A 25,041-nucleotide genomic window follows, 5' to 3' on the forward strand; every position below is an offset into this window, starting at 1 on the left:
GAGGGGCTTCCCAGCTATTGGCAAAACAAATCAGTGTTGCCGATTCTTCACCGACCGGGAGCCGAGAAGCCCGAGTGAATCCACCACATGCCCTCCCCTCGTCCATGGTCAATTTGAAACCTAGTCCATTTGAACCCTCTAAAAAGACTTATATTTAGGAACGGAGAGAGTAGTATATTACATTTGTGTTGTCTTCGAAAAGAACTATTTCCTTACAATTGATTGTGCATCATGTTTTTTATTATTTGTAGCCCAGAACGAACACTTTCCTTACAAGTGATTGTCCATCATGCCCATCTCATAAGCGTTGCGTTAGCATCATATCACATTCAAATCTTTATCTTAAATGAAGAATAAATCAAGCCTCAACATTTTCTTAAAGGGTTATTTTCGAATATCCAGGATACCACTAGTGCAGAACCGGCCTTTAGTGCCGGTTCGTAACGGCCTTTAGTGCCGGTTTGCCAACCGGCACTAAAGAGTGGGGACTAAAGGTCCCCCCCTTTAGTACCGGTTCGTCACGAACCGGCGCTAAAGTGACACCACGTGGCACGAGCCAGGCCCGTGTGCGCGTAGGACATTAGTACCGGTTGGTAACACCAACCGGTACTAAATGTTTGGGGGGGGGGGGTGGCTTTATTATTCATTCAATTTTTTTATTTGCTGATATTTCATGATACTACAAATTGTACACGTTATGCATATATATAAATAGATTTTCTCGTACGTAGAACCCCATATATATATAAATATATATCATTGAATGTCTCACAACCAACACCATTAATTATTCACACATACACATGTATATACATATACAATTTCTCCTACAAGTTGCCTTGGTGCCTCCGGAGCACGATGACAAGTGGTTCATGGGGGCGGTAGCGGGTAATAGTATTCTCCTTTGGGATCTATGACCTGGTCGAGCAAAAATCCGGCTATTTCTTCTTGAAGTGCTAGTATGCGCTCCGCTGGTAGGAGCTTATCCCGCACCTCTCTGAACTGTTAAGAAGGAGATCAATATGCATGTGTATTAGTTGTGTGACTAGATATCGATAATGGTGTGAATAGTGTTCTGACAAACGTACCCAGTCCTGTCTATCAGATCTGCTTCTTTCGGACACCATCATGCGAATGTTCTCGCAAACGTAGAATGCACACAGATCATTCCCCAATGCCTGCTTCAGGGCCATTACGAGAATGGAATTGAATCAGATAATGATTAATCAAGCATGATAACTAATTAATGATATTGAAACAAGAATTAAAGAGATGATAGCTAGCTAGTACTACTTAATTACTTACCTTTGGTCGATGCCAAAACAACTTTTTTGCCCATTTGCCTGGAGTCACCTTGATGAACTTTGCCCATGCCCTGCCCGCCGGCAAAGAAAATTAATAAAGGGGTTATTAAATAGTTCATCTCTTGCTCAGACTTATCCCACTTAGGCATTCCCACCGCGTAGCCACCTGGATCCAGCCTATGGAACTGCGTCCTTTTTGCGACATTGGCCTTGTTTTTTATCGACCGTTCCTTAGATATTTCTGAATCCTTGAATTTCACGAAATCGTCCCAGTGTTCTCTTTGCTTCTCCAGTGTTCTCGTGAATTCTGGAGTCTTCCTTTCTGCAGCGAGGTAGTTGGCCCATACAGTTTTCTTGTAGGTGTTGAATGCAATTGTCATCTTCTTAAGAGCAGCACCCTTGACTTTGTCCACATCTGCTTTAGTGAAATAATATGGTAGGGTGAAATGTCCCATCAGAGAATCCCAAAGGTTTTTTTTTGCTCTGTCGTCGACCCAAGTAACACCTGGACGTTTAGTTTTTGGCTCTTTTCATTCTTGAATGGAGATCGGGAGTATGTCCTTCACAAGAACTCCGCACTGATGAGTCCACTTGTTCGCAATGTTCTTAGGCGATCGGGGTTCGCCATTAGGTTTGACGGAGTCGATGTTGTACTTTACACTGTTCTTCAACTTTTTGCCCGGGCCTCGCTTTGTCTTGCTGTCTGTAGAAGCAGATTTGCTCGATCCGGTGGGCTGAAAGAAGGAAGATCGATTCGTTAATATATCTTCAAATAAAATAAAACATGTGATGATCACCAGATGCCTGCTTATATAAATATATACCTCGCCGGTAGTCTTTGTTATTTGAAGATCACCATTCTCTGTGTCATCATAAACATTGTTTGTGTCATCATAATCAGAATCATAGTTCATGACTTCATCAGCTCGGTAGTCGAGATCGAATATCTTTTCATCACCCTCTCCGGTATTGTTCAGATATTGGGAGCCGTCATATGCTTCATTCAGATTGCTGCCAGGGCTGCGTATGATGTCGAACAATTCCTCTTCTCTGTCTCTGCCGGTATTGTCTGCCATAGCTTTTACTTAACTAATACAGAAGAAATATAAAATAATTTAGTATTAAAATTACAATGCATGAATGCAATCAAAATAAGGAAAAACGGTATCATATAGTACATAATATATATGCATCGTCTCGATTAATATATAATCTCGAATACATCATCGTCTCGAATAATATATATAATCTCGAATACATCATCTCGAATATTATATATTGAATACATCACTAGCTAGGTACCTAATAAAGATCGAGTACTACAGAAGAATTTAGGGCGCCACTCGCGGTTCCTGGGGCGTGGGAGGTGGACACCCAGAGAGAAGGAACCATCACAGGATCATATCTCTGGTCATCTGCCCAAAGAACCTGCCAAGTAGTGGAGAACCTGACGTCGTCCATAGCAGCCATGTAGCGATGGACGTGCTCGTCTTCCTCCCTGACACGGCGACGCACCACCTCCGGCAGGGCCGGCTGCCTCTGCACCGAATGTGGCCCACGCGAACGCCACCAAGGAGATCAGGGTCGACGACAGGACCCGAGGCCGGGTTCCTCACCAAGCAGCGCGCCCCTCCAGGTAGCACCTCCCAGTGCCAGCCCGGCGGAGCCCAGTCCTGGATATGGGTCCTCTGAAGCATGATGTCGTCACGAACGGGTCGACGGCGAGGATGCGGGCCGGGCATATCGTCGAGAACAAATACTATATGCCCGCAAAAAGTAACATTAATCTAACATTCTATATGCAAATTCTAACAATTTGACATTAATCTAATTCATCTAACTAAAACTAATTCTAAAATTTCTAACATTTCTGATTATATAACTAACATTTCTAATATTTCTATAACTAAAAAACAGAAAAATTGCTAACATTTCTATAAATATTTCTATAACTAAACAACAGAAAAAATTTATAACATTTCTAATATTTCTATAACTAAAAAACAGGAAAAATTTATAACATTTCTAAAAATATTTCTATAACTACAAAACAGAATAATTTCTAATATTTCTATAACTAAAAAACAAAAAAAATTCTATAACTAAAATTCCATAATGTGTATGTGTGTGTGTGTAGTGTGTACATGTGTGTGTGTGTGGACATGGCGGCCGGGGTGAGCTCATCGGCGATGCGACGACGGAGCGGCGACGATGGGGCGACGGGACGGGGCGGCGACGACGGGGCGACGGGACGGGGCGCGGCGACGGGCGGGCCGGCGACGACGGGGCGGGGCACGGCGACGGGGACGGCCGGGGCGGCAACGAGGGGCGGGGACGGCCGGGGCGGCGACGACGTCGATCGGGGCAGGCGCGTGTCGTCGACGGAGAGAAGAAACAGAGAGGGAAACTGAATTTTTTTGCAAGTGTTGTATATATAGGATGGACCTTTAGTACCGGTTGGAGCCACCAACCGGTACTAAAGGTCTGTTTTGGCCAGGCCAAGCGGCAGGAAGCGCCCACCTTTAGTACCGGGTCGTAGCACCATCCGGTACTAAAGACCCCCTCTTTAGTACTGGTTTCAGGCACCACCCGGTACTAAAGGGGGTGCGCTCGCGCAGTGCGGTGCGGCAAGTTTAGTCCCACCTCGCTAGTTGAGGGGCTACCACACTCGTTTATAAGTCCCAGTGCGGTAGCTCTCTCGAGCTCCTCTCCTAAGTAGGCCTACTGGGCCTACCTGTTCGGTGCTGCCCTGTGGGCCTACTGGGCCTACCTGTTCGGTGCTGCCCTGTGGGCCTACTGGGCCTTTGCGGGCCTACATCCTGGCCCAACAGAAGGTTGTGTTTCTAGTCGTATGCAGGCCGCTTTGGCCCAGTAGGCGGGCTTTTTTATTTTCTTAATTTTTTTTGCTTTATTTATTTTTGAGTTGTTTTTTGCTGTATTTAGAGTTTCTTTCTGAATATTTTTGTTTTAGGTACAAAAAATTACAAACTTTCTGTTAATGCCGGTAGTTTTCAAATTTGAATAGTTTAAATTTTGAATTATTTGAAATTTGTCTGAATCACTAGTTTGTGAATAACTTAACTTTGAAAAAAAACAGTGATTCTTTTTTCTTATGTTTAATATCATTGTGTTTTATCATTATATTCAATTTGGTAATGCTTAGGTTATTTAAAAAATGAAATGCCTTTGTAACAGATGAGTTTTCGTCCGAAACCCTGATACTTCGAAAGAGATTGTCCATTTTGTACACGAAGTGTATCCAGTTTTTGCGGTAACCCTCTCTACTTTTTTGCACATGCTATATGGGTGAAATTATGATACCATGCCAACTTTCAACCTTTTCTGAGTTTATTTGAAATGCTTTTCAATTTCAGGGTCATTTAGCTGAAAAAACTTAGTAAATGCATGAAAGAATTTGTTTGCACATAAAATTTCTTCGCGTTTCAAATGCCAAAACACATAACTACCCTAACTATTATAGAGATTCCCTCCTGGGTGTGAATCACAGAAGAAAGTGACGATAGTGAAGCCGATCACATCCCGGATATTTGGGTGTGAAACTTTTTCTTCGCGTGTGTCCCTTTGCACCGTAGCCATGGAAAATCTTCATCATTTAACTGGATGCTCGGGTCAATATTCACTGTGAATGGAGCAATTTCATCAAACTTTTCATAATCTTCTGACATGTTTGTCTTGTCATCCACTCCCACGATGTTTCTTTTCCCTAAAAGAACTATGTGGCGCTTTGGCTCGTCGTATGATCCATCCGCTTCCTTATCTTTTCTTTTTCTCGGCCTGCTAGACATGTCTTTCACATAAACAACCTGCGCCACATCATTGGCTAGGACGAATGGTTCTTCTGCATACGCAAGATTATTGAGATCCACTGTTGTCATTCTGTACTGCGGGTCTTCCGTTACCCCACCTCGTGTCATATTGACCCATTTGCACCGAAACAAAGGGACCTTCAAACCACCTCCATAGTTAAGTTCCCATATGTCCTCTATGTAACCATAATATGTTTCCTTTCCCGTGTTGGTTGTTGCATCAAAGCGGATACCACTGTTTTGGTTGGTGCTCTTCTTATCTTGGGCGATCATGTAAAATGTATTCCCATTTATCTTGTACCCTTTGAAAGTCATTATATTCGAAGATGGTAACTGGGACAGCGAGTACAGGTCATCTTCAATATCGCCATCATGCATGGCACGTTTCTGCAACCAACCAGCGAAAGTCCTCGTTTGTTCACGTGTATTCCAGTCGTCAGACTTCTCCGGGTGTTTGGAGTGTAGAAAATTCTTGTGTTCCTCCATATACGGAGCCACCAAGGCGGAGTTCTGTAGAACTGTGTAGTGTGCTTCAGTGAGAGAATGCCCGTCCATACATATTATTTGATCCCCTCCTAGCATGCCTTTTCCATCCAGTCTGCCCTTATGTCGCGATTCAGGAACACCAATCGTCTTAAGGTCAGGAATAAAGTCAATACAAAATTCAATGACCTCCTCATTTTCATGGCCCTTCGCGATGCTTCCTTCTCGCCTAGCACGGTTATAAACATATTTCTTCAAGACTCCCATGAACCTCTCAAAGTTGAACATATTGTGTAGAAATACAGGACCCAAAATGTTAATCTCTTCACAAAGGTGAACTAGGACGTGCGTCATGATGTTGAAGAAGGATGGTGGGAACACCAACTCGAAACTGACAAGACATTGCACCAAATCATTTTGTAACCTTGGTATGATTTCTGGACCGATTACCTTCTGAGATATTGCATTGAGGAATGCACATAGCTTCACAATGGCTAATCGAATGTTTTCCGGTAGAAGCCCCCTCAATGGCTAATCACGTGGCAGTCATGAGACTTTAGGTTCTGGAACTTTTTGTCTGCCATATTTATTATTCCCTTTATATTCGACGAGAAGCCAGACGGTACCTTCATGCTGAGCAAGCATTCAAAGAAGATTTCCTTCTCTTCTTTGGTAAGAGCGTAGCTGGCCTGACCCGGATGTATGCCGTCTTTTCCGTGCATACGTTGCTGGTCCTCCTATGCCTCTGGTGTATCTTTTGTCTTCCCATACACGCCCAAGAAGCCAAGCAGGGTCACGCAAGGATTCTTCGTCACGTGCATCACGTCGATTGCGGAGCGGACCTCTAGGTCTTTCCAATAGAGCAGGTCCCAAAATATAGATTTCTTCTTCCACATGGGCGCGCGTCCGTCAGCGTCCTTTGGTACAGGTTGTCCGCCAGGACCCTTTCCAAAGATTACCTTCAAATCCTTGACCATATCATGTACATCAGCACCAGTACGGTGGCGAGGCTCCATCCGGTGATCCGCCTCACCTTTGAAATGCTTGCCTTTCTTTCTTACGGGATGCCTGCTCGGAAGAAATCGACGATGTCCCAGGTACTGTTGGGGAACGTAGTAAATTCAAAAAAATTCTACGCACACGCAAGATCATGGTGATGCATAGCAACGAGAGGGGAGAGTGTGTCCACGTACCCTCGTAGACCGAAAGCGGAAGCGTTATGACAACGTGGTTGCTGTAGTCGTACGTCTTCACGGCCCGACCGATCAAGCACCGAAACTACGGCACCTCCGAGTTCTAGCACACGTTCAGCTCGATGACGATCCTCGGACTCCGATCCAGCAAAGTGTCGGGGAAGAGTTCCGTCAGCACGACGGTGTGGTGACGATCTTGATGTTCTACCGTCGCAGGGCTTCGCCTAAGCACCGCTACAATATTATCGAGGACTATGATGGAGGGGGCACCGCACACGGCTAAAAGATCTCAAGGATCAATTGTTGTATCTAGAGGTGCCCCCCTGCCCCCGTATATAAAGGAGGGAGGGAGGAGGAGGCCGGCCCTAGGAGGGGGTGCGCCAAGGGGAGTCCTACTCCCATCGGGAGTAGGACTCCCTCCTTCCTTGTTGGAGCAGGAGAAGGGGAAAGAGGGGGAGAGGAAGAAGGAAAAGAGGGCTGCGCCCCTTGTCCAATTCGGACCAGAGGGGGGCGCATGCCTCCTTCCTTTTGGCCTCTCTCCTCTATTCCCGTATTGCCCAATAAGGCCCATATACTCCCCGGCGAATTCCCGTAACTCTTCAGTACTCCGAAAAATACCCGAATCACTCGGAACCTTTCCGAACTCCGAATATAGTCGTCCAATATATCGATCTTTACGTCTCGACCATTTCGAGACTCCTCGTCATGTCCCCGATCTCATCCGAGACTCCGAACTCCTTCGGTACATCAAAACTCATAAACTCATAATATAACTGTCATCAAAACCTTAAGCGTGCGGACCCTACGGGTTCGAGAACAATGTAGACATGACCGAGACACGTTTCCGGTCAATAACCAATAGCGGAACCTGGATGCTCATATTGGCTCCCACATATTCTACGAAAATCTTTATCGGTCAAACCGCATAACAACATACGTTGTTCCCTTTGTCATCGGTATGTTACTTGCCTGAGATTCGATTGTCGGTATCTCAATACCTAGTTCAATCTCGTTACTGGCAAGTCTCTTTACTCGTTCGTAATACATCATTTCACAACTAACTCATTAGTTGCAATGCTTGGAAGGCTTAAGTGATGTGCATTACCGAGAGGGCCCAGAGATACCTCTCCGACAATCGGAGTGACAAATCCTAATCTCGAAATACGCCAACCCAACATGTACCTTCGGAGACACCTGTAGAGCTCCTTTATAATCACCCAGTTACGTTGTGACGTTTGGTAGCACACAAAGTGTTCCTCCGGTAAACGGGAGTAGCATAATCTCATAGTCATAGAAACATGTATAAGTCATGAAGAAAGCAGTAGCAATATACTAAACGATCAAGTGCTAAGGCTAACGGAATGGGTCAAGTCAATCACATCATTCTCCTAATGATGTGATCCCGTTAATAAAATGACAACTCTTTTGTCCATTGCTAGGAAACATAACCATCTTTGATAAACAAGCTAGTCAAGTAGAGGCATACTAATGACACTATGTTTGTCTATATATTCACACATGTATCATGTTTCCGGTTAATACAATTCTAGCATGAATAATAAACATTTATCATGATGTAAGGAAATAAATAATAACTTTATTATTGCCTCTAGGGCATATTTCCTTCAGTCTCCCACTTGCACTAGAGTCAATAATCTAGTTCACATTGCCATGTGATTTAACACCAATATTCATATCTATATATGATTAACACTCATAGTTCACATCGTTATGTGACTAACACCCAAAGGGTTTACTAGAGTCAATAATCTAGTTCACATCGCTATGTGATTAACACCCAAAGAGTACTAAGGTGTGATCATGTTTTGCTCGTGAGAGAAGCTTAGTCAATGGGTCTGTCATATTCAGAGCCGTATGTATTTTGCAAATATTCTATGTCTACAATGCTCTGCACGGAGCTACTCTAGCTAATTGCTCCCAGTTTCAATATGTATCCAGATTGAGACTTAGAGTCATCTGGATCAGTGTAAAAGTTTGCACCGATGTAACTCTTTACGACGAACTCTTTTATCATCTCCATAATCGAGAAACATCTCCTTAGTCCTCACTAAGGATATTCTTGACCGCTGTCCAGTGATCTACTCTTAGATCAAAATTGTATTCCTTTGCCAAACTCAGAGCAAGGTATACAATAGGTCTGGTACACAGCATATCATACTTTATAGAACCTATGACTGAGGCATAGGGAATGACTTTTCATTCTCTTTCTATTTTCTGCCGTGGTCGGGATTTGAGTCTTACTCAATTTCACACCTTGCAACACAGGCGGTAACTCCTTATTTGACTGTTCCATTTTGAACTACTTCAAAATCTTATCAAGGTATGTACTCATTGAAAAATCTTATCAAGCGTCTTGATCTATCTCTATAGATCTTGATGCTCAATGTGTAAGCAGCTTCACCGAGGTCTTTCTTTAAAAAACTCCTTTCAAACACTTCTTTATGCTTTTTAGAAAATTCTACATCATTTCCGATCAACAATATGTCATTTACATATACTTATCAGAAAGACTGTAGTGCTCCCACTCACTTTCTTGTAAATACAGGCCTTTCCAAAAGTCTGCATAAAACCATATGCTTTGATCAACTCATCAAAGCGTATATTCCTACTCCGAGATGCTTGTACCAGTCCATTGATGGATAGCTGGAGCTTGCACATTTTGTTAGCACCTTTTGGATCGACAAAACCTTCTGGTTGCATCATATACAACTCTTCTTCCAGAAATCCATTCAGGAATGCAGTTTTTACATCCATTTGCCAGATTTAATAAAATGTGGCAATTGCTAACATGATTCGGACAGACTTAAGCATCGTTACAAGTGAGAAAATCTCATCGTATTCAACACCTTGAACTTGTCAAATAACCTTTCGCGACAAGTCGAGCTTTGTAGATAGTAACACTACTATCAACGTCCGTCTTCCTCTTGAAGATCCATTTATTTTCTATGGCTTGCCGATCATCGGGCAAGTCCACCAAAGTCCATACTTTGTTCTCATACATGGATCCCATCTCAGATTTCATGGCTTCAAGCCATTTCACGGAATCTGGGCTCATCATCGCTTCCTCATAGTTCGTAGGTTCATCATGGTCTAGTAACATGACTTCCAGAATAGGATTACCGTACCACACAGGCATGGACCGTACTCTGGAATACCTACGAGGTTCTGTAGTAACTTGATTTTAAGTTTCATGATCATCATCATTAGCTTCCTCGCTAATCGGTGTAGCAATCACTGGAACTGATTTCTGTGATGAACAACTTTCCAATTTGGGAGAAGGTACAATTACCTCATTAAGTTCTACTTTCCTCCCACTCACTTCTTTCGAGAGAAACTCCTTCTCTAGAAAGGATCCATCTTAGCAACGAATATCTTGCCTTCGGATATGTGATAGAAGGTGTACCCAACAGTTTCCTTTGGGTATTCTATAAAGACGCACTTCTCCGATTTGGGTTCGAGCTTATCAGGTTGAAACTTTTTCACATAAGCATCGCAGTCCCAAACTTTAGGAAACGACAACTTTGGTTTCTTGCCAAACCACAGTTCATAAGGCGTCGTCTCAAACAGATTTTGATGGTGCCCTATTTAAAGTGAATGCAACTGTCTATAATGCATAACCCCAAAACGATAGTGGTAAATCGGTATGATACATCATAGATCGCACCATATCCAATAAAGTGCGGTTATGATGTTCGGACACACCATTACGTTGTGGTGTTCCATGTGGCGTGAGCTGTGAAACTATTCCATATTGTTTTATATGAAGGCCAAACTCGTAACTCAAATATTCTTCTCCACGATCAGATCGTAGAAACTTTATTTTCTTGTTACGATGATTCTCCACTTCACTCTGATTTTTTTTGAACTTTTCAAATGTTTCAGACTTGTGTTTCATTAAGTAGATATACCCATATCTGCTCAAATCATCTATGAAGGTCAGAAAATAACGATACTTGCCACGAGCATCAACACTCATTGGATCGCATACATCAGTATGTATTATTTCCAACAAATCTGTTGCTCGCTCATTGTTCCGGAGAACGGAGTCTTAGTCATCTTGCCCATGAGGCATGGTTCGCAAGCATCAAGTGATTCATAATCAAGTGATTCCAAAAGCCCATCAGCATGGAGTTTCTTCATGCGCTTTACACCAATATGACCTAAACGGCAGTGCCACAAATAAGTTGCACTATCATTATTAACTTTGCATCTTTTGGCATCAATATTATGAATATGTGTATCACTACGATCGATATCCAACAAACTATTTTCATTGGGTGTATAACCATCGAAGGTTTTATTCATGTAAACAGAACAACAATTATTCTTTGACTTTAAATGAATAACCGTATCGCAATAAACATGATCAAATCATATTCGTGTTCAACGCAAACGCCAAATAACATTTATTTAGGTTTAAAACTAATCCCGAAAGTATAGGGAGTGTGCGATGATGATCATATCAATCTTGGAACCACTTCCAATACACATCGTCACTTCACCCTCAACTAGTCTCTGTTTATTCTGTAACTCCTGTTTCGAGTCACTAATTTTTAGCAACCGAACAAGTATCAAATACTCAGGGGCTACTATAAACACTAGTAAGGTACACATCAATAATCTGTATATCAAATATACCCTTGTTCACTCTGCCATCCTTCTTATCCACCAAATATTCAGGGTATTTCCGTTTCTAGTGACCATTTCCTTTGCAGTGTAAGCACTCAGTTTCAGGCTTTGGTTCAGCTTTGGGATTCTTCGTGGGAGTGACAACTTGCTTGTCATTCTACTTGAAGTTCCCCTTTCTTTCCCTTTTCCCTTTTCTTGAAACTAGTGATCTTGTCAACCATCAACACTTGATGCTCTTTCTTGATTTCTACCTTCGTCGATTTCAACATCACGAAGAGCTCGAGAATCGCTTTTGTCATCCCTTGCATACTATAGTTCATCACAAAGTTCTAATAACTTGGTGATGGTGACTAGAGAACTTTGTCAATCACTATCTTATCTGGAAGATTAACTCCCACTCGATTCAAGCGATTGTAGTACCCAGACAATCTGAGCACATGCTCACTAGTTGAGCGATTCTCCTCCATCTTTTAGCCATAGAACTTGTTGGAGACTTCATATCTCTCAACTCGGGTATTTGCTTGAAATATTAATTTTAACTCCTGAAACATTTCATATGGTCCATGACGTTCAAAACGTCTTTGAAATCCCGATTCTAAGCCGTTAAGCATGGTGCACTAAACTATCAAGTAGTCATCATATTGAGCTAGCCAAACGTTCATAACGTCTGCATCTGCTCCTGCAATAGGTCTATCACCTAGCGGTGCATTAAGGACATAATTCTTCTGTGCAGCAATGAGGATAAACCTCAGATCACGGATCCAATCCGCATCATTACTACTAACATCTTTCAACACAATTTTTCTCTAGGAACATATCAAAACAAACATATGAAAGCAACAACACGAGCTATTGATCTACAACATAATTTGCAAAACACTACCAGGACTAAGTTCATGATAAATTTAAGTTCAATTAATCATATTACTTAAGAACTCCCACTTAGATAGACATCCCTCTAATCCTCTAAGTGATTACGTGATCCATATCAACTACACCATGTCCGATCATCACGTGAGATGGAGTAGTTTCAACGGTGAACATCAATATGTTGATCATATCTACTATATGATTCACGCTCGACCTTTCGGTCTCCGTGTTCCGAGGCCATATCTGTTATATGCTAGGCTCGTCAAGTTTAACCTGAGTATTCCGCGTGTGCAACTGTTTTGCACCCGTTGTATTTGAACGTAGAGCCTATCACACCCGATCATCACGTGGTGTCTCAGCACGAAGAACTTTCGCAATGGTGCATACTCATGGAGAACACTTCTTGATAATTTTAGTAAGAGATCATCTTAAAATGCTACCGTCAATCAAAGCAAGACAAGATGCATAAAGGATAAACATCACATGCAATCAATATAAGTGATATGATATGGCCATCATCATCTTGTGCTTGTGATCTCCATCTCCGAAGCACCTCCATGATCACCATCGTCACCGGCGCGACACCTTGATCTCCATCATAGCCTCATTGTCGTTTACGTCGTCTATTGCTTCTACGACTATCGCTACCCCTTAGTGATAAAGTAAAGCAATTACAGGGCGTTTGCATTTCATACAATAAAACGACAATCATATGGCTCCTGCCAGTTGCCGATAACTTCGGTTACAAAACATGATCATCTCATACAATAAAATGTAGCATCACGCCTTGACCATATCACATCATAACATGCCCTATAAAAACAAGTTAGACGTCCTCTACTTTGTTGTTGCAAATTTTACATGGCTGCTACGGGTTGAGCAAGAACCGTTCTTACCTACACATCAAAACCACAACGATAGTTCGTCAAGATAGTGCTGTTTTAACCTTCGCAAGGACCGGGCGTAGCCACACTCGGTTCAACTAAAGTTGGAGAAACTGACACCCGCCAGCCACCTGTGTGCAAAGAACGTCGGTAGAACCAGTCTCGCGTAAGCGTACGCGTAATGTCGGTCCGGGCCGCTTCATCCAACAATACCGCTGAACCAAAGTATGACATGCTGGTAAGCAGTATGACTTGTATCGCCCACAACTCACTTGTGTTCTACTCGTGCAAATAACATCAACGCATAAAACCTAGGCTCGGATGCCACTATTGGGGAACATAGTAAATTCAAAAAATTTCCTACGCACACGCAAGATCATGGTGATGCATAGACACGAGAGGGGAGAGTGTGTCCACGTACCCTCGTAGACCGAAAGCGGAAGCGTTATGACAACGCGGTTGATGTAGTCATACGTCTTCACGGCCCGACCGATCAAGCACCGAAACTACGGCACCTCCGAGTTCTAGCACACGTTCAGCTCGATGACGATCCCCAGACTCCGATCCAGCAAAGTGTCGGGAAGAGTTCCGTCAGCACGATGGCCTGGTGACGATCTTGTTGTTCTACCGTCGCAGGGCTTCGCCTAAGCATCGCTACAATATTATCAAGGACTATGGTGGAGGGGGCACCGCACACGGCTAAGAGATCTCAAGGATCAATTTTTGTATCTAGAGGTGCCCCCCTGCCCCCGTATATAAAGGAGGGAGGGAGGAGGAGGCCGGCCCTAGGAAGGGGCGCGCCAAGGGGAGTCCTACTCCCACCGGGAGTAGGACTCCCTCCTTCCTTGTTGGAGTAGGAGAAGGGGAAAGAGGGGGAGAGGAAGAAGGAAAAGGGGGCTGCGCCCCTTGTCCAATTCGGACCAGAGGGGGGGCGCATGCCTCCTTCCTTTTGGCCTCTCTCCTCTATTCCCGTATGGCCCAATAAGGCCCATATACTCCCCGGCGAATTCCCGTAACTCTCCGGTACTCCGAAAAATACCCGAATCACTCGGAACCTTTCCGAACTTCGAATATAGTCGTCCAATATATCGATCTTTACGTCTCGACCATTTTGAGACTCCTCGTCATGTCCCCGATCTCATCCGGGACTCTGAACTCCTTCAGTACATCAAAACTCATAAACTCATAATATAACTGTCATCGAAACCTTAAGCGTGCGGACCCTACGGGTTCGAGAACAATGTAGACATGACCGAGACACATTTCCGGTCAATAACCAATAGCGGAACCTGGATGCTCATATTGGCTCCCACATATTCTACGAAAATCTTTATCGATCAAACCGCATAACAACATACGTTGTTCCCTTTGTCATCGGTATGTTACTTGCCCGAGATTCGATCGTCGGTATCTCAATACCTAGTTCAATCTCGTTACTGGCAAGTCTCTTTACTCGTTCCGTAATACATCATCTCACAACTAACTCATTAGTTGCAATGCTTGCAAGGCTTAAGTGATGTGCATTACCGAGAGGGCCCAGAGATACCTCTTCGACAATCGGAGTGACAAATCCTAATCTTGAAATACGCCAACCCAACATGTACCTTCGGAGACACCTGTAGAGCTCCTTTATAATCACCCAGTTACGTTGTGACGTTTGGTAGCACACAAAGTGTTCCTCCGGTAAACGGGAGTTACATAATCTCATAGTCATAGGAACATGTATAAGTCATGAAGAAAGCAGTAGCAATATAGTAAACGATCAAGTGCTAAGGCTAATGGAATGGGTCAAGTCAATCACATCATTCTCCTACTGATGTGATCCCGTTAATCAAATGACAACTCTTTTGTCCATGGCTAGGAAACATAACCATCTTTGATAAACGAGCTAGTCAAGTAGAGGCATACTAGTGACACAATGTTTGTCTATGTATTCACACATGTATCATGTTTCCGGTTAATACAATTCTAGCATGAATAATAAACATTTATCATGATGTAAGGAAATAAATAATAACTTTATTATTGCCTCTGGGGCATATTTCCTTCAGGTACACATTCTTCCTACAACTCTCCAAATATATGCTGTCGGTATCATCCAAATAGTGCGTGCATCTGCGGTATCCCTTTTTTGTCTGTCCTGAAAGGTTACTGGGAGCAGGCCAATCAGTGATGGTCACGAACAACAACACCTTTAGGTCAAATTCTTCCCGTCCGTGCTCATCCCATGCACGTACACCTGTTCCATTCCACAACTGTAATAGTTCTTCAACTAATGGCCTTAGGTACACATCAATGTCGTTGCCGGGTTACTTAGGGCCTTGGATGAGCACTGGCATCATAATGAACTTCCGCTTCATGCACAACCAAGGAGGAAGGTTATACAAACATAGAGTCTCAGGCCACGTGCTATGGTTGCTGCTCTGCTTCCCAAAAGGATTAATGCCGTATGCGCTTAGACCAAACCATATGTTCCTTGGGTCAACTGCAAACTCCTCCCTATACTTTCTCTCGATTTTTCTCCACCGCGAACCGTCAGCGGGTACTCTCAACTTTCCGTCTTTCTTACGGTCTTCTCTGTGCCACCGCATCGCCTTAGCATGCTCTTTGTTTTGGAACAAACGTTTCAACCGTGGTATTATAGGAGCATAACACATCACCTTGGCAGGAATCTTCTTCCTAGGGCGCGATTGATCTTATAACGCAATGCACCACATACCGGGCAAGCGTTCAAATCCTCGTACGCACCGCGGTAGAGGATGCAGTCATTAGGGCATGCATGTATCTTCTGCACCTCTAACCCTAGAGGGCAGACAACTTTCTTTGCTTCATACGTACTCTCGGGCAATTCGTTGTCCTTTGGAAGTATATTCTTTATCATTACCAGTAACTTTCCAAATCCCTTGTCAGATACACCATTCTCTGCCTTCCATTGCAGCAATTCCAGTGTGGTGCCCAACTTTTTTTTGTCAGCTTCGCAATTCGGGTACAACAATTTCTTGTGATCCTCTAACATGCGCTGCAACTTCTTCCTCTCCAAATCACTTGGCAGTTTCTCTTTGCATCGGCAATGGCCCGACCTAGATCATCAGCGGGCTCATCTGATGCCTCTTCTTCAGCTTGTTCCCGCATTGCTGGCTCAGCTTCTTTCTCCATTGTTGTATCATCGTATTCAGGGAACCCATGGCCAGGATAGATGTCGTCATCCTCTTCTTCTTCATTGTCTTCCATCATAACCCCTCTTTCTTCGTGCTTCGTCCAAACATTATAGTGGGGCATGAAACCGGACTCAAATAGGTGAACGTGAATGGTTCTTGACGTAGAGTAATTATGACCATTCTTACAGCCAGCACATGAACAAGGCATAAAACCATCCGCCCGCTTGTTTGCCTCAGCGGCAAGCAGAAAAGTATGCACGCCATTAATGAACCCGGGAGAGCATCGGTCATCATACATCCATTGTCGGCTCATATCTTCATTATACACAACACCGAATAGACCAAATTAATACAAGTTCATACATAAAGTTCATATACAACACTTAATTAAATGCAACATACAAATAACTCTCTAGCTAAAGAATTTAAATGCAACAACAAATGCGATCAAGACCGCAACTAAGGTAACAATTGATCCAATAGCATAATGATACCAAGCCACACTATCAATGGCATAGTTTCTAATCTTTCTAATCTTCAACCGCATTTTCTCCATCTTGATCTTGTGATCATCGATGACATCGGCAACATGCAACTCCAATTCCATCTTCTCCCCCTCAATTCTTTTCAATTTTTCTTTCAAATACTCATTTTCTCTTTCAACTAAATTTAACCTCTCGACAATAGGGTCGGTTGGAATTTCCGGTTCACATACCTCCTAGATAAAAATATCTATGTCAACTTGATGGGCATAATTTGTCATAAACACGAAATTGCAAAAACTAGTTTTAAAAGAGAATATACCACATCCGAATCATAACAAGGACGAGGGCCGACGGGGACGGATATCAAAACCATGGCACTATGTATAACAAACAACGTACGGGTAAGATAATTATACGAGTAACTATATATCCAAATCACACAAACATCAATTTGGTAATGTAAAACATTCATGAACAAGAGCCTCACCACAAGGTGGTGTCGGAGACGGGATGGTGCGGGCGATCGATGGTGGTTACGACGGAGATTTAGAAGGCACTAACTAAACCACACCTACATATGCAAACTAAGTGTTATTTTTGACCTTAAATTGCATATAAATCAAATACTAGCACATATAATTCCTCCCAAATTACTAAACTCACAAATGAATCACTATATAAAGCATTGCAAGAGCTAATCTAGCAATGAGAGATGAAAGGACAAAGTTGCTAACCTTTGTGATCATTTGAATGGATGGAGACCTTCAAATCTTGACAAATTTTGGGCAAAATTTATGATGAGCTCGAGGAAGAGAGGGGAAGAACAGAGGAAGTGAGGGGAAAGGGGAAGAACAGAGAAGCTCGGGTGGACGAAGGGTTTATGTACGACGACCTTTAGTACCGGTTCATGCCACGAACCGGTACTAAAGGTGCTGAGGGGGGGAGGGCAGACTGACAACATCCTGCCACCACTCTCTTTAGTACCGGTTCGTGTCAGGAACCGGTACTAAAGGTTCGCCACGAACCGGTACTAATGATAGCGACCGGCTAGCCGTTGGAACAGGCACTAATGTACACATTAGTGCCGGCTCAAAAACAAACCGGCACTAATGTGTCTCACATTAGGTCCTTTTTCTACTAGTGTACCCTTCTCAACCCCAAAAATTTTGGCTAAGCCTCATATTTATTATGTGGGCCCTCTCGAATTTTTGAGGATTAAAATGATTATTTTTTGGAATGCGGATAAACCCTAACTTTAATTTAGTTGGATTTATCTGAAAAATAAAGAAATTATAAACAAGTGTGAAATATTTAGGGATTTTCATGTGGCTTGGAATTGCTTCTATGGGGCTACAAAAATATTCATAATTTTTGGAGTACGTTTGAGCCCCAAATAAATTTTTAAAACTAGGATATTCAATTTTATTTGATAAACAAAATAGACTCAACACATCACACTAACTTGGTCGACCCAGCTAGCTTTTGCGGAATCTAATTAACCACTGCCCACGGTCATTGATAACTGGATGGTGCTCGCTGGTCGGCCTAGCTCTTGAACTAGGTGCATATAAAATGTTAAATGTGTATAGAAAAAAAGTATACACAATTTGATCATGTGTGCAAAAAATATATAATGTGTACGAAAAAAGTTGATCATGTATGTTAAAAATGTTAATAAGTATTTTTAAAAATATTAATCATCAGATTAAAAAAATTAAAATGTGTATAAATATTTTCCTGATGTATACCAAAAATGTAGAACATGTATTAAACATATTGGACATAAAAACATAAATTTGAGAAAATGTTTAGCATGTATAAAATATTAATCATATATTCTAAAAATGTCATGAAATACGAAAAATAATCTTGATATATACAAAATTTGTACAATGTGTATCAAGAAATATTCATCAAACACATTTTTTAAATGTTATTTATATTTTTTAAAATGTTAAACATGTATAAAAATGGTCCATATGTATACATAAAATATAGAAATTTGTATGAAAACTGTAGAATATAAAGAAAAACATAGAAAAGCGGTGAAAACCGAAGTAATGGAAAAAAGAAACAAAAGAAAAACCTCATAAATGAAGAAAATCATGAGAACTTACGAGGAACGAAGCAAAACCGAAGAAAAATGAAGAAAGCTCATGAAAACTAAGAAAGAAGCAAAAAATCCGAGGCAAAATAAAGAAAATAGAACAGAAAAAACCGAATAAAAACGGAGATGGGAGCAAAAGAAAACCTAAATCCGTATAGTTCTCACGCCGGCATCAACCCTAAACCAAAATCCCTACCCAATTCAATTGGGCACAACGTTGTCGCCCAAAGACCATGGCCAATGTGGGCCCGAGGCCGACGAACCCCAACCCGACACCCCACCTCCTCTTCGCCTGTGCTCACCTGCCCCCTTCTCTCATGTCGTATCACTCATGATTCGATCACCCTGAGCCCAGTGGCCCCACGCTGCAAGCCCAACGATCACCACACGCTTCAAGAACTAGAAAGGAAAAAATAAAAATAAAAACAAACAAACACATAAAAAAGACAAAAAAATATAATGAAAGACAGAAAACCCAAAAATCCTATATAAAAAGAAAAGGAAAAAAACTTTTGGGGTGGAATGCGTATACATTCCTGGGAGCCGGATCCCCTGACATACGGGGCCCTGACGTGTGGGTCCGGGTCCACACATCAGTGTGTGCGGGAGCCGTGTCGTACATTCCTGACCATGGCAGTGGCAGCTGGGTCTCCCAACTCTTACACAGTCGAAGCATACTATGTTGTGATCTTCTTTACAGATCAGACGCGGTTTAATGCGCGAGGGTTAGTTTAATCCAGGTTCCTGTACCTCTTTAGGTTGACCCTGGCTGTCATTAATCCCATCACATGTGCATGCACCTACTCTAATGGCATCATTAACTGCGCTGGCGCTGATCGTCGAACTGGCGCTGTACGCTAACCCATTCTACTACTACTCCACCACACAGAATAAAATTGCACTGAACTAGGACTTAATAAGACCAACTAGTCGGCAATAAGCCGGAGACTTGCAGAACGGGAGAGCTAGGCAACGGCACGTAAGGATCAAGCTAGCTACTAGGTGCGTGTGGATCCATGTCCATGTGGTCTCACCGCCCAAGCCCTCCTAAACCCGTACGTGGCTAGTAGAACCACATGGATGGAAATGGCTAGGTAGAGGTAGGCGCCAGCAAACTCACTGTATGTATATATAACCACATACATTACCCCGGCATTGCCCAGCCGCCCCATAAGTCGACACAGAGAGTCAGAGACAGATTTACAGGAGCTGAGGGAGAGAAGAGACGGAGGGACAAGTTACCCGCGACCAGGACCGCGATGGCTGCCGAGTCGCCATCATCGTCGTCGTGGTCGTCGTCGTCGGGCGTGGCCAGAGCGCTGGCTCACCACCACCAGGCCGTGCTCGGGTTCCTGCTCGGTCTCTTCGTCAGCCTCGTGCTCTACACCACGGTGTCCGGCCAGTTCCGATCCACGAGTACCATTGGTTAGTACGTAGTACAACTGCACTGCAGTAGTAACCTTCTTCTGTTATCTCAGTTACCTACGCGCTGTTCTCCGCGCGGCCACTTGTTAAAGTTTCTTTCTCTTGATCGTATGTGCTCATAACATACTCGTCTTACAGATAAAATATATATAGACACTTGTTTGTCCACTCATTTCAGTCTGTATGTATTCTTATCTAGTGATCTAAAACGTCTTATAATATTTCTTTTTGTTTTATGATCTTATAGTATTTGTTAACAGAGGGAGTAGTTTATTTATATTAAAATATCCAAAACATCTTCTATTGGTTAACAAAGGCAGTATTTGTTAACTAGTACAAAGTTATACTAAAGTTGAGACACTTATTTTATTATGAAGGGAGTATGTGTATTGCTAATGTGTGTTTTGAGGCATATGCACGATATATAGATCATAGCATGTTTCGTAACGTTAACGTTAAAGAAGAGTGTACATATAATGCTAATTGTATCTTGGATTACTAAAACTAGTTGGCATAGTTGTGCTCGGACTCCAGAGCCAGACGAAAATATCATAAGCTTCTCATTGGATGCCCCAAAGGCCACATACTCAGATACTCTCGCGGAGCCTAATGTTTCATTTGCTTCAGTTAAGGGTGCTAGAATTGAGGTCCGATCTCCGCTGCCCTCTCCTCACTCCCTTCATGCAGAATTAGATGTCTTGATTTCTCCCTGCTGATCTCTCTTTCCATTGTCCTCACACAAGTTGTTGGTTTTCTTGTTTCCCTTGACCCCACCGGTAGACTAGATGATAGATGTTTTCTATACACTAGTATATCTTTGGAAATATCCTTCAACATTAAGTAGTATGCTTCTCCATACTCTAAAAATCAATAATAATGGCAGACACCTTTCATTTTTAGGAAAATGAAGCTTCTTGCTGAACAATATCAAAAGATACAAATAAGATCATAATTTCCATCCAAATTTTTGTATTGCATTAATTGTTCAAATAAGTTCATTAAGAATGCACCACATTTTTTCATGCACACATGCAATGCACTATCTCCAAATCCAAACTTACTAGTACTCCTGCCTATGAACGGAAAACCTACAAACTTTAATTTATCTAAAGTCAAACGGTGCAATGTTTGGCCAAGTATATAGGAAAAATGATCAAGAAATATGATACCAAATGAATATCATTAGATACACAATAAGTATATTTTCATATTGTGTCTATTTGGTATTATAGTTGTTGATGGTGTTGCCTATAAACATGGTCAACCTATGTACCTCCCCCCATATATTTTTTATAGGTCTTCTTTTCGGAGATAGATGGAATACTAATTAAAGTTAACATTGAGGGGTTCTGCCAAACAACAAGCTACAGGATTGACTCACAATAATGTTTATAGTCTCAAAACAACACCACATATTATTTATAAGATTTGTAATCTATATTTATTTATGAAATTCTTCACAATAATACGCTTGTTTCTTTGTACGTGCAGTCGTTCTGCAGTCCACGCCGGCCGAGCGTACCGGGCAAATTGACATGACTTCTCCTCCTCCGGTATCATCAGTGTCATCGACTCTTAATAATTCTACTCAAGGTATACATGTAATTACTACTACGCATCCGGTTATACTCTGATTTAGCGTGATTGTGTTTTAGAGACACAATACACACAAACAAGCATGTACATTCACTTTTACTATAAACATATGCATCCCCTATCTCTATGAGCACCCATTTGCAATTGATGAGCGATCAACATAACCGAGTCCTGTCAAATGGCCAAACGCGTGAACTCCTTGATTAGCCCACAACACAGGCGGTAGCTAGCTTAAATATAGTGCTGCATCGTGATCAGCTGCTTAAATAGTAAACGCGCAATGGGGACGTGTCTACCATCTACGTGTAGCATAATACCTATGTAGCACATATGTTTAGGATCATACTGTTTTAGCAGGAGAATATGATTATATACCAAATACACGCCATTAGATACATCATGAGACATACTTTCTTCATACTGTCTGTCTGTTGATGTATACTAACATTTTGATAGTTGCAATGCATGATGCCATAGAATATGGGCAGACTGACGAGGCAATCAAGACAACGGGGAAAGAAGATCTCGAAGACGAGAACGTTGTACATGCAACCGACATGAATAACAAGACTGGTAACTCATCTTTTGCTTGTCTTGACATAATCATTTTCTCGATTATATATGCCCAATGAATAACAAACACAGTACTCATTACGGGGTTGCAACCGACCCTTCCAACAAACTAATCTTGCCCCCCCTGCCCCCCCCCCCCCCCCCCCCAATTTTTAGGTGAGTGGGGCCCCTCTCTCCCTTTAATCCAATCATAGATTGACAACTCAAACTCATCCCGTAATAAGCCCATAATCGTCCGTTGATGTACCATCTCTCCTCTAGCTAGTCTCATGCAGTTAATTTAACTACTGATTGACCAGCTTTTCACAAATTTTACAATTCAGGTAACGCGCAAACAGATAAAACAGACCATTTAGGCCAACCAACAAATGATGCTAGTGACAAGGGATATCTCACTCGGCAAAACGGCGGCGATGGGAATAATGAAAGCAACGTCAAACATGGTTAGCTTTGCTTCTGCCACAAACTCAAATGCGTTAAAATATACCCCATTTCATTTCATTTCATTATCATCTGAATGAGTAACACCTCAATCGGCTGCATGCATGCAGGTGCTCCGGGGAAGCCCATCTGCGACCTGTCCGACCCCAGATATGACATCTGCGAGATCTCCGGCGACGTCCGTGCCATCGGTGTCAACCGTACCGTACTATATGTCCCGCCTGCCGAAGAGCGCGACAATGACAGCCAAGAATGGGCCATCAAGGACCAGTCCCGCAAGGGACTGGTGGACATCATCGAGGTGAATGTCAAGACCCTGAGCGCCGCTCAGTCCCTCGTGGCGCCAGAGTGCACCTCCTGGCACGCTGTCCCGGCCGTCGTGTTTGCCATGAATGGGCTTACATCCAACCCATGGCATGACTTCAGCGACGTCCTTATCCCGCTCTTCATCACGACCCGTGCCTACGACGGCGAGGTCCAGTTCCTCGTCACCGAGATCCAGCCGTGGTTCGTGGACAAGTACCGCCTCATCCTGACCAACCTGTCACGCTATGACATCGTCGACTTCAACAAGGACGCTGGCGTCCGGTGCTACCCGCACATCACAGTCGGTCTCCGCAGCCACCGCGATCTTGGCATCGACCGGGCCCGCACACCGCGCAACTACACAATGCTGGACTTCCGCCTGTACATCCGAGACATCTTCTCGCTCCCACCGGACAGCCAAGGAACCCCGTACAAGGAAGCCAATAAGAAGAACGACATCATCGACGATGACACGGAGAAACAGAAGCCACGGCTCATGCTCATCAACCGTGTCGGGAACAGGAAGTTCGTCAACGTTCCGGAGATCTCCGCGGCGGTGCAGGCGGCCGGGTTCGAGGTGCTGGTCGAGGAACCGAGCCGTGACCTGAGGCTGGAGGAGTTCTCCCGGGTGGTGGACTCGTGCGACGTGCTGATGGGCGCGCACGGGGCCGCGCTCACAAGCTTCTTCTTCCTCCGCACCGGCGCGGCCATGCTGCAGGTGGTGCCATGGGGCGTGGACACGGCCATGCGGTACTTCGGCGTGCAGGCCAAGGAGATGATGCTGCAAGACGTCGAGTACAACATCGCCGCCGAGGAGAGCACGCTCTATGAGAAGTACGGCAAGGACCACCCGATGATCAGTGACCCAGAGTCGATACATAAGCAGGGGTGGGAGTTGACAAGGCAGTATTTCTGGCTGGAGCAGGACATCAGAATCAACGTCACCAGATTCGCACCCACCCTACACCAGCTGATTCAAACGCTCGGGAATAGAGGACTGACCCACGGGTAAATTTTAGAGCAAGTACAATAAGATACAGTCCGCATGCTCTAAGGAGTAAACTAACATTTCTATGCTTAATTGGAGAAGAAAGAATAGGAGAGAGAATGTAAGTGGGCTCTCATGCAAGTGTCAGCTGTAGCACTTTCTTATAGCCAGCGGTTGGCTATACTATTAACCATGCTCTTAATGGGTGGCTGGATTCAATTTGCAACTCCAGTATAAAAGTAACCTCCAAATTACAATACACGAGCAGGCGTGCACACACGCTCGTGCCAGATGAGATCCTTCTTTTATTAAAGTGTCAAGATCATAATCCGAAGATGAGGATAATATCAAAGCTACCAGATAGAGTGAAGGAGAGCGACTTTGAGAAACAGCAGGCTATTTTTTCGACTAGCTGAAAGGAGCCCTGTGTATTCATTAAGAAAAAACAGATTTGGCCGGTTAATAAGTATAATGGGCTGAAAACTGAGGCAAACTCGATTAACTAAAGGAAAACTGAACTGAAAACACATACTCCTACAACACAAGTACACAATCACCCTACCGAGCTAAACTAGGGATGGAGCCCCACCAAACTACGCGAGCACATCGGCAAGGGGCACAACAGCTACCCAAACATCTATCTTTATTCTGCCGGTTGTGGCTATCCTGTTTCATGTTTTTTGCTCTTTGTGAGTTTTTCTATTTTTTGAGACATGTAGATTATGTTGAACTGTTTTCTTACTAATAAGAT

General features: G+C 43.1%; 1 protein-coding gene across 2 annotated transcripts; it reads left to right on the top strand.

The window, feature by feature from the left end:
• Positions 1–20,136: 20,136 nt before the first annotated feature.
• LOC123115491 (beta-1,2-xylosyltransferase XYXT1-like) lies at positions 20,137–24,496 on the top strand. 2 transcript variants are annotated; one of them, XM_044536638.1, is made up of 5 exons: positions 20,137–20,386; positions 21,878–21,979; positions 22,439–22,555; positions 22,879–22,998; positions 23,107–24,496. In XM_044536638.1, exons 1-5 carry the CDS (start codon positions 20,221–20,223, stop codon positions 24,312–24,314), a joined length of 1,713 nt encoding a protein of 570 aa, XP_044392573.1. In that variant the 5' UTR covers positions 20,137–20,220; the 3' UTR covers positions 24,315–24,496. The 2 variants fall into 2 exon arrangements, with proteins under 2 accessions (XP_044392573.1, XP_044392574.1); XM_044536639.1 differs by having other exon boundaries at positions 22,460–22,555.
• The last annotated feature ends 545 nt before the right edge of the window (positions 24,497–25,041 follow it).

This window comes from Triticum aestivum, chromosome 5B (assembly GCF_018294505.1).
Source record: "Triticum aestivum cultivar Chinese Spring chromosome 5B, IWGSC CS RefSeq v2.1, whole genome shotgun sequence".
In the NCBI taxonomy this organism is placed as follows: Eukaryota; Viridiplantae; Streptophyta; class Magnoliopsida; order Poales; family Poaceae; genus Triticum; species Triticum aestivum.